General features: G+C 43.5%; 2 protein-coding genes across 4 annotated transcripts in view; one reads left to right on the forward strand and one right to left on the reverse strand.

Annotated features, from left to right (window-relative positions):
• Positions 1-3,427: 3,427 nt before the first annotated feature.
• The window catches only part of LOC307027423 (ATP-binding cassette sub-family D member 1-like), a 31,425-nt gene continuing 23,654 nt past the window's right edge, over positions 3,428-11,198 (reverse strand). The window contains exons 12-16 of one of the 3 annotated variants that reach the window (XM_079695667.1): positions 10,645-10,790; positions 5,540-5,624; positions 4,946-5,071; positions 4,654-4,741; positions 3,428-4,090 (exon numbers count right to left, since the gene is read on the reverse strand). In XM_079695667.1, the coding sequence (XP_079551793.1) occupies positions 3,977-4,090; positions 4,654-4,741; positions 4,946-5,071; positions 5,540-5,624; positions 10,645-10,790 (559 nt within the window). In that variant the 3' untranslated portion in view covers positions 3,428-3,976. Of the gene's footprint in view, positions 4,091-4,653; positions 4,786-4,945; positions 5,072-5,539; positions 5,625-10,644; positions 10,791-11,198 lie in introns of those variants that run through there. The other 2 variants (XR_013804619.1, XR_013804620.1) reach the window with 2 other exon arrangements.
• On the forward strand, positions 5,643-10,321 carry LOC307027422 (uncharacterized protein; the record flags this gene model as incomplete). The annotated part of the gene is made up of 3 exons (XM_079695666.1): positions 5,643-5,683; positions 5,755-10,083; positions 10,120-10,321. 2 exons carry the CDS (start codon positions 5,643-5,645, stop codon positions 6,749-6,751), a joined length of 1,038 nt encoding a protein of 345 aa, XP_079551792.1. The 3' UTR covers positions 6,752-10,083; positions 10,120-10,321.

Below are 11,198 nucleotides of genomic sequence, written 5' to 3' on the forward strand. Positions count from 1 at the left end.
TCCAGATCCAGACCTGAAGCCTGACTCCAGATCCAGACCTGAAGCCTGACTCCAGATCCAGACCTGAATCCAGACCTGAAGCCTGACTCCAGATCCAGACCTGAAGCCTGACTCCAGATCCAGACCTGAAGCCTGACTCCAGATCCAGACCTGAAGCCTGACTCCAGATCCAGACCTGAATCCAGACCTGAAGCCTGACTCCAGATCCAGACCTGAAGCCTGACTCCAGATCCAGACCTGAATCCAGACCTGAAGCCTGACTCCAGATCCAGACCTGAATCCAGACCTGAAGCCTGACTCCAGATCCAGACCTGAAGCCTTACTCCAGATCCAGACCTGAAGCCTGACTCCAGATCCAGACCTGAAGCCTGACTCCAGATCCAGACCTGAAGCCTGACTCCAGATCCAGACCTGAATCCAGACCTGAAGCCTGACTCCAGATCAAGACCTGAATCCTGACTCCAGATCCAGACCTGAAGCCTGACTCCAGATCCAGACCTGAAGCCTGACTCCAGATCCAGACCTGAAGCCTGACTCCAGATCCAGACCTGAAGCCTGACTCCAGATCAAGACCTGAATCCTGACTCCAGATCCAGACCTGAAGCCTGACTCCAGATCCAGACCTGAAGCCTGACTCCAGATCCAGACCTGGAGCCTGACTCCAGATCCGGACCTGAAGCCTGACTCCAGATCCAGACCTGAAGCCTTACTCCAGATCCAGACCTGAATCCAGACCTGAAGCCTGACTCCAGATCCAGACCTGAAGCCTGACTCCAGATCCAGACCTGAAGCCTGACTCCAGATCCAGACCTGAAGCCTTACTCCAGATCCAGACCTGAAGCCTGACTCCAGATCCAGACCTGAAGCCTGACTCCAGATGCAGACCTGAAGCCTGACTCCAGATCCAGACTTGAAGCCTGACTCCAGATCCAGACCTGAAGCCTGACTCCAGATCCAGACCTGAATCCAGACCTGAAGCCTGACTCCAGATCCAGACCTGAAGCCTGACTCCAGATCCAGACCTGAATCCAGACTCCAGATCCAGACCTGAAGCCTGACTCCAGATCCAGACCTGAAGCCTGACTCCAGATCCAGACCTGAAGCCTGACTCCAGATCCAGACCTGAAGCCTGACTCCAGATCCAGACCTGAAGCCTGACTCCAGATCCAGACCTGAATCCAGACCTGAAGCCTGACTCCAGATCCAGACCTGAAGCCTTACTCCAGATCCAGACCTGAAGCCTGACTCCAGATCCAGACCTGAAGCCTGACTCCAGATCCAGACCTGAAGCCTGACTCCAGATCCAGACCTGAATCCAGACCTGAAGCCTGACTCCAGATCAAGACCTGAATCCTGACTCCAGATCCAGACCTGAAGCCTGACTCCAGATCCAGACCTGAAGCCTGACTCCAGATCCAGACCTGAAGCCTGACTCCAGATCCAGACCTGAAGCCTGACTCCAGATCCAGACCTGAAGCCTGACTCCAGATCCAGACCTGAAGCCTTACTCCAGATCCAGACCTGAATCCAGACCTGAAGCCTGACTCCAGATCCAGACCTGAAGCCTGACTCCAGATCCAGACCTGAAGCCTGACTCCAGATCCAGACCTGAAGCCTGACTCCAGATCCAGACCTGAAGCCTGACTCCAGATCCAGACTTGAAGCCTGACTCCAGATCCAGACCTGAAGCCTGACTCCAGATCCAGACCTGAATCCAGACCTGAAGCCTGACTCCAGATCCAGACCTGAAGCCTGACTCCAGATCCAGACCTGAAGCCTGACTCCAGATCCAGACCTGAATCCAGACTCCAGATCCAGACCTGAAGCCTGACTCCAGATCCAGACCTGAAGCCTGACTCCAGATCCAGACCTGAAGCCTGACTCCAGATCCAGACCTGAAGCCTGACTCCAGATCCAGACCTGAATCCAGACCTGAAGCCTGACTCCAGATCCAGACCTGAAGCCTTACTCCAGATCCAGACCTGAAGCCTGACTCCAGATCCAGACCTGAAGCCTGACTCCAGATCCAGACCTGAAGCCTGACTCCAGATCCAGACCTGAATCCAGACCTGAAGCCTGACTCCAGATCAAGACCTGAATCCTGACTCCAGATCCAGACCTGAAGCCTGACTCCAGATCCAGACCTGAAGCCTGACTCCAGATCCAGACCTGAAGCCTGACTCCAGATCCAGACCTGAAGCCTGACTCCAGATCCAGACCTGAAGCCTTACTCCAGATCCAGACCTGAATCCAGACCTGAAGCCTGACTCCAGATCCAGACCTGAAGCCTGACTCCAGATCCAGACCTGAAGCCTGACTCCAGATCCAGACCTGAAGCCTGACTCCAGATCCAGACCTGAAGCCTGACTCCAGATCCAGACTTGAAGCCTGACTCCAGATCCAGACCTGAAGCCTGACTCCAGATCCAGACCTGAATCCAGACCTGAAGCCTGACTCCAGATCCAGACCTGAAGCCTGACTCCAGATCCAGACCTGAAGCCTGACTCCAGATCCAGACCTGAATCCAGACTCCAGATCCAGACCTGAAGCCTGACTCCAGATCCAGACCTGAAGCCTGACTCCAGATCCAGACCTGAAGCCTGACTCCAGAAGACCCACTGAAGCAGTCCTTGTGTAATTGATAAACCTGGTGTTCATCATATTGATGATCATGAGAGGTCCTTCATATCTGTAATGCTAACTCTTACTTTAGGTCAGCAGAACCTCTGATAATACATCACATAAGTGTAGTACATATTTAATAAATCATATTAAATATATAAGTATAGTACATATTTAATAAATCATATTAAATATATAAGTATAGTACATATTTAATAAATCATATTAAATATATAAGTATAGTACATATTTAATAAATCATATTAAATATATAAGTGTAGTACATATTTAATAAATCATATTAAATATATAAGTATAGTACATATTTAATCAATCATATTAAATATATAAGTATAGTACATATTTAATAAATCATATTAAATATATAAGTACAGTACATATTTAATAAATCATATTAAATATATAAGTATAGTACATATTTAATAAATCATATTAAATACATAAGTATAGTACATATTTAATAAATCATATTAAATATATAAGTATAGTACATATTTAATAAATCATATTAAATATATAAGTATAGTACATATTTAATAAATCATATTAAATATATAAGTATAGTACATATTTAATAAATCATATTAAATATATAAGTATAGTACATATTTAATAAATCATATTAAATATATAAGTATAGTACATATTTAATAAATCATATTAAATATATAAGTATAGTACATATTTAATAAATCATATTAAATATATAAGTATAGTACATATTTATACATATGTAATGAAACATCTTTCTGTAACTTGCTCTTGAGAATCCAGACACACAAAGGTTGATCATGTTTTTTATTCATACAAAGTTCATCATAAACATTTAAAGCAGCAGATTTATAGAAACTTATTTTAATATTTAATAAAATAATAATGGGTCTGTAACCATGGCAACAGGCTGAGACCTGTGATGCGTTCAGGTGCAGCGGAGAGTGTAGGTTAATATCAAATCAAATATAAATCATGTTTATCATGCTTTGATCCGTGATTGGACAAAATAATTTATAACAATATATTCCTGAACTAAAGTCAGTCCTTGAACGCCTCGTGATGCGTTTGAAGTTCCCTGAGCTATGAATGCTAGGTAATCCCCTCAGGGCGCAGAGATGATGCCGTCCCACAATGCCTTGAAGCCGCTACATTTAAAGTGAGGCAGCGTTCGGGTGTTCAGGTCATGTGACGCAGTGTTCAGGTCATGTGACGCAGCGTTCAGGTGTTCAGGTCATGTGACGCAGTGTTCAGGTCATGTGACGCAGTGTTCAGGTCATGTGACAGAGGAGACATGTGAAACAACAACAAGAATCAGTTAAAATATTAAATATGTCTTTGATTAAATATCTGCTAATCCCTCACTCCTCCCCCCCAGCAGCCCCTGCAGCTCCTCCAGTCGCTGTTGCATTCTGGGAACTCCGGACAGCTGATTCTCCAGGCGCTGCTTCTCCTCCTGACACACACACACACACACACACACACACACACACACACACACACACACACACACACACACACACACACACACACACACACACACACACACACACACACACACACACACACACACACACACACACACACACACACACACACACACTATGATGCCTGAGGCCTGTTGTTAAACTGGTTACCACGGCAACCACAGCAGAGGGTCGTGGGTCAGGTGAGCAGCTGAAAATAGTGTGTGTGTGAGTGTGTGTGTGTGTGTGTGTGTGTGTGTGTGTGTGTGTGTGTCTCTGTGTGTGTGTGTGTGTGTGTGTGAGTGAGTGAGTGAGTGAGTGAGTGAGTGAGTGAGTGAGTGAGTGAGTGAGTGAGTGTGTGTCTCTGTGTGTGTGAGTGAGTGAGTGAGTGAGTGAGTGAGTGAGTGAGTGAGTGAGTGAGTGAGTGAGTGAGTGAGTGAGTGTGTGTGTGTGTGTGTGTGTGTGTGTGTGTGTGTGTGTGTGTGTGTGTGTGTGTGTGTGTGTGTGTGTGTGTGTGTGTGTGTGTGTGTGTGTGTGTGTGTGTGGGGCTGACCTGCAGAGACAGACGGGTTGAGGCGTCCAGACGCTCAAACCTCCACCCCCCCTCCCCATCAAACTGCAGCAGGTGGGAGTGGTACTTCCTGTGGGGGGGGAGACATTAGAGAGGAGGGGGCTATGCTGCCCCCTGCAGGTGAGAGAGAGTGTGTGTGTGAGTGAGTGAGTGAGTGAGTGAGTGAGTGAGTGAGTGAGTGAGTGAGTGAGTGAGTGAGTGAGTGAGTGAGTGAGTGAGTGAGTGTGTGTGTGTGTGTGTGTGTGTGTGTGTGTGTGTGTGTGTGTGTGCGTACCACAGGGAGGGTCTGTGTGTGATGGACAGCAGAGATATCCCAGCATCCTTTGCAGCCTGGAAGATCTGTCCCTCCACGTCGATGCTCACGGCGCTCGTGCACTCGTCCAGCAGAGCGTAGCGCGGCCTGGAGCACAGAGTATTCATATATCATATATATACTGTGTGTGTACTCTGTGTACTGTGTGTACTCTGTGTACTCTGTGTGTACTCTGTGTACTGTCTGTACTGTGTGTACTCTGTGTACTGTGTGTATTATGTGTGTACTCTGTGTACTCTGTGTACTGTGTGTACTGTGTGTATTCTGTGTACTCTGTGTACTGTGTGTACTCTGTGTACTGTGTGTACTGTGTGTATTCTGTGTGTACTCTGTGTACTCTGTGTACTGTGTGTACTCTGTGTACTCTGTCTGTACTCTGTGTACTGTGTGTACTCTGTGTACTCTGTGTGTATTCTGTGTGTACTTTGTGTACTCTGTGTACTGTGTGTACTGTGTGTACTCTGTGTACTCTGTGTGTATTCTGTGTGTACTGTGTGTACTCTGTGTGTACTCTGTGGGTACTCTGTGTGTACTCTGTGTATATAGAGTGAGTACCGGTGATAGAACATGCGGGCCATGCCCAGCCTCTGCTTCTCCCCCCCCGACAGCACGTCCCTCCAGTCCCTCACTGCCCCCCAGCCTGAGACACAGGAAGTACATGGAGTACATGAAGTACATGAAGAACATGAAGTACATGAAGTACAGGAAGTAGATGAAGAGGAGAAAGTAACTGAGGACAGTTTAATATACTGATGTGAAATATAATCAAGTGTTGAATCAGACTTTAGTTTATTAACGGTGTGTGTGTCTGCCCAAGGACAATTTAAGGTAAAACCTAATAGTGGTGTCATACATAATAACCTAATAAAAGTAAATGTAACAACTACTACAGTGCAACAAAACAGGAAGATTAAATGTGGTCTCTTAAACATAAGATCTCTAGCATCTAAAGCAATACTGGTAAATGATTTAATATCAGATTATAATATTGATATATGTTGTCTCACTGAAACTTGGTTGAGACATGAAGAATATGTCAGCATAAATGAGGCCACTCCACCCAGCCATATCAATACTCATATTGCCCGAGGCACGGGCCGAGGAGGTGGAGTTGCAGCAATCTTTGACTCAAGTTTACTTATCAATACTAAACAAAAATTAAATGATACCTCCTTTGAAAGCCTCGTTTTCAGTCTTACGCATCCGACCTGGAAAACTTTGCAGCCAATCCTCTTTGTTACAGTGTACCGTGCACCAGGTCCTTATTCAGAATTCTTATCAGGATTCTCTGAGTTTTTATCAGCTTTGGTACTTAAAACAGATAAAGTAATTATCGTAGGTGACTTTAATATTCATGTTGACGATGATACAAATATCCTTGCTGTTGCATTTAACTCTATATTAGATTCTGTTGGTTTCTGTCAGAGTGTAAATAAACCAACCCACTGCTATAATCACACTCTTGACCTTGTTCTGACTTATGGTATTGAAATTGAGCAACTATTAGTCGAACCGCATAATCCTGCTTTATCCGACCATTTCTTAGTAACTTTTGAAGTACTGTTACTAGACTACAAAGCATTAGCCAAAAGCTCTTGCAGCAGAAACCTATCTGTTAGTGCCATAGCCACATTTAAGGAAGAGATTCCACCAATACTTAACTCGATAGCATGTCTGCATGTAGGGGAGGAAACTTATACAAAATGTACACCACCCCAAATTGATCATGTTGTTGATAGTGCTACAGATGCGCTGCGAATAAAATGAGACTCTGTTGCTCCTTTGAAAAAGAAGAAAATAAAACAACATAGATTAGCTCCATGGCATAATGCCCAAACCCGCAAAATAAAGCAAAAGTCCAGACAACTTGAAAGGATATGGCGTTCCACTAAACTTGAAGAATCTCGTTTAATTTGGCAAATTACTCTCAATGAATATAAGAAAGCACTGCGTAAAGCGAGAGCAGCCTACTACTCTTCATTAATAGATGAGAATAAGAATAAGATTTCTTTTCAGCACTGTAGCCAGGCTGACAGAGAGCCACAGCTCCACTGAGCCTTCTATTCCCATAGCACTCAGTAGGAATGATTTGATGTGCTTTTTTAACGATAAAATTGTTACTCTTAGAAACAAAATCAATGACCTCTTGCCTTTGACCAGTATAGTGTTATCAACAGCTCCCGGAAACCTAAGTTCTAATATTACACTAGATAGTAAACTAGAATGCTTTTCAGCCATAAACCTTGAACAATTAAATTCAATGATTCTCTCTTCTAAACCATCAACGTGTATCTTAGACCCGATTCCAACTAAGCTGTTAAAAGAAGTTTTTCCATTAATTAGCACTTCTTTATTAAATATTATGAATATGTCTTTATTATCAGGCTATGTTCCACAATCATTCAAATTAGCAGTGATAAAACCGCTTCTTAAAAAGCACAACCTCGATGCAGAGGTTTTAGCCAACTATAGACCTATTTCTAATCTTCCGTTCCTCTCAAAGATTCTTGAGAAAGCAGTCGCAAAACAGCTGATTACTTAAAAAACTATGATTTATTTGAAGATTTTCAGTCTGGCTTTAGAACACAACATAGCACAGAGACAGCTCTGGTTAAAGTCACAAATGACATTCTAATAGCCTCTGACAAGGGACTTGTCTCTATTCTTGTCTTGCTCGATCTCAGTGCTGCATTTGATACTATCGACCATGATATCCTATTGCAAAGACTAGAGCACTTAGTTGGCATACAGGGAACTGCTTTAGGCTGGTTTAGGTCCTATCTGAACGCTCTCAGTTTGTACGTGTCAACGATGAATCTTCCATGCAAACCAAAGTTAGCCATGGAGTGCCACAGGGCTCAGTGCTTGGACCTATTTTGTTCACCCTATATATGCTTCTGTTAGGCAATATTATAAGGAATCATTCTGTAAACTTTCATTGTTATGCGGATGATACTCAACTATATTTATCAATCAAGCCTGATGAAATTAATCATCTAAATAAAATTCAAGACTGCCTCAAGGACTTAAAAACGTGGATGACCTTAAACTTTTTGATGTTAAACACGACCAAAACTGAAGTTATTGTACTTGGCCCGAAGAATCTACGAAACAAATTATCTAAAGATATACTAACTATGGATGGCATTAATTTGGCCTCCAGTGAGACTGTAAGGAATCTTGGTGTTATATTTGATCAGGATTTATCCTTTAACACCCACATAAAATCCATTTCAAGGACCGCCTACTTCCATCTACGTAACATTGCAAAAATCAGGCATATCTTGCCTCAAAACGATGCAGAGAAACTAGTCCATGCATTTGTTACTTCAAGGCTGGATTATTGTAACTCCTTATTATCAGGGTGTACCAAGAAGTCAGTCAAGTCTCTTCAGTTGATTCAAAATGCTGCAGCTCGTGTACTAACCAGAGTTAGGAAAAGGGACCACATTACTCCTGTTCTGGCTGCCTTACACTGGCTCCCTATAGAACACAGGATAGAATTTAAAATTCTTCTTCTCGCCTACAAAGCCCTTAATGGGCAGGCGCCATCTTACCTTAAAGAACTCATTATACCCTATTGTCCTACTAGGGCATTGCGTTCCAAGAATGCAGGGTTGTTGGTTGTTCCTAGAGTCTCTAAAAGTACAATGGGAGCCAGAGCCTTTTCTTATCAAGCTCCACTTTTGTGGAATCAGCTTCCAGTTTGTGTTCGGACGGCAGACACCCTATCCGTTTCTAAGAGTGCGCTTAAGACCTTCCTTTTTGATAAAGCTTATAGTTAGGGCTGATTAGATTCAGCCCCTAGTTTTGCTGATATAGGCTTAGTTTGTCGGGGGACATCTTACTTCTTCCTTCTCTCTGTCTGTACCTGTGTACTCTCATGTTCCGATTAACCCAGCTTCCCCAAATGTCTTTCTTTTTGGTGTCTATATACGCCGGGATCCGGAGTCATGGATGATCCTGCGGTCCTGTGTCATGGATTGCGAGTCCTGGATCTTGAGTCGTGGCTGTGGTCCTGGATCATAAGTCCTGGATGGATATCCTCGTGGATTCATCTTCCTATTATACACACATGCATTTCCAAACATTTGGACTACCTATGTTGCAAATGTATTATCTTTTCAATTTACACACGGCATATCCCAGATCCCTCCTCTGTTGCTCTCCCTGAGGTTTCTCCATGTTCCCCTTTAAACTGTGGGTTTTCTCTGGAAGTTTTTCCTTGTACGATGCAGACCCGGCGTCATGGGCGGGCCCCATGGGGCCGGGCCCGCCCATCCAGGATTTGGGCCTGCTGTTTTAATCAGGGCTGAATACAACATATTAATTGTTTTATTATTAGGCCTATGTGTATTGTTGTTATTTGTAGGGCTCTGTCCTAATATTTATTTTAAACTATGTTGAAAGATTGGTTTAATATCATTTTTTTATTTTGCTATGAAATTCTGAATGAAAGGCTGCGCGCGAGACTGGTTTTTCTCTGGGTTGAGTCGTGTGGGGTTTTTGAGTGAGATGCGGCACAGCAGCCTGTCAGTTTACTCTTGCTAGGTTAGTTTGGCTGTTATCATTTATATTTATCTGCAACAATGGATATCAGGAAGTGGTTCATGAAAGGAATATGGAAACTCAGCGCCAGATGCAGGCACATTAGAAGACATCAGTTACCAACGAGCTAGCAAGCCAGCCAGGGACAAGGGAGGCTGGCTATCAATTCTATTTTGAAGAGAAATTGACTCTCAAGCCGGCTCTCTCACAAACTGCTCTGTGCGCAAGCAGACCGCTGCACACGCTCTCTGCCTCTCTCTCTCTCTCTCTCTCTCTCTCTCTCTCTCTCTCTCTCCCTTTCTCTCCATCGCTCCACCTCTCCACCCTGTGTGCGCTCCTAAAGTTTGCCTGCGTGCTGCCCAAGTTGGCACAGCATTACAAATGTGCCACAAAACCAACCAATGGATGCAGCCTATAATAAGACCGTCAACAGCCTTATGGCAACCTGAAACCCCTCTGTTTCCATAACAACAATACAGAGGTACTGTGTACTTCTTCTCCACTGCAGTTCAGAGATAAACTGTGTACTTCTACTGCACTACAGTTCAGAGGTACATGGTGTACTTCTACTGCACTACAGTTCAGAGGTACATGGTGTACTTTACTTGAGTATTTGCATGTAATGTTTCTGTGTACTTCTACTCTCTACATGTATTTTATCCCTTTAGTTACTTCTCAGATGTGGATGAATGATGTGAAATCTAATCAAGTGTTAAATCAGACTTTAGTTCCACCTGGAGTAAATCCACCAGCTACCCTGCAGTATACAAAGTCATTCAAACTAGCTGCACCTTTACCAGCTTTGAGAACACTTTCATGATCAATCATTATAAAACATATCATATATATTATTCTGAAATGGACCAATCAAACAATGACTACTTTTACTGTCTTTCACTATATTTTGATGAGAATACTTTTCTACTTTCACTTGAGGAACATTTTGAACTTTTACTGTAACAGAGTATTCCTACACTCTAGTACTTCTACTTTGACTCAAGTACAAGATCTGAGTACTTCTACTTTTACTCAAGTACCAGATCTGAGTAGTACTTGACCCCTACATGCAGTACTGAGGTCAGTATAACAGTATTATTAGTTCTGGTACTGACCCCCCTCCCGCTCCAGGAGGTTCTGCAGGCTGACGGTCTGGAGGTGGTTCTGCAGGTCTGAGTCGGACACGTTCCTCTGCTTCATCTGCTCCTCAGAGTCCGGGTAGATCAGCTGATCCCTCAGAGAGCCCAGAGACATGTAGGGCCTACAGAGTACACAATACTGCAGTAAATACACATAGTACTGCACACAGTACTGCAGTTCAATCTGTCTCTGTCTTACATCTTCTGGTCTGTACAGTAGTAGTAGTAGTAGTAGTAGTAGCAGTAGTAGTAGTAGTAGTAGTAGTAGCAGTAGCAGTAGTAGTAGTATCAGTAGCAGTAGTAGTAGTAGTAGTAGTAGTAGTAGTAGTAGTAGTAGTAGTAGTAGTAGTAGTAGTATCAGTAGCAGTAGTAGTAGTAGTAGTAGTAGTAGTAGTAGTAGTAGTAGTAGTAGTAGTAGTATCAGTAGCAGTAGTAGTAGTAGTAGCAGTAGTAGTAGTAGTAGTAGTAGTAGCAGTAGCAGTAGTAGTAGTATCAGTAGCAGTAGTAGTAGTAGTAGTAGTAGTAGTAGT

The sequence above is a fragment of the Notothenia rossii genome (genome assembly GCF_949606895.1).
Source record: "Notothenia rossii genome assembly, contig: scaffold_202, whole genome shotgun sequence".
Taxonomy (NCBI): Eukaryota; Metazoa; Chordata; class Actinopteri; order Perciformes; family Nototheniidae; genus Notothenia; species Notothenia rossii.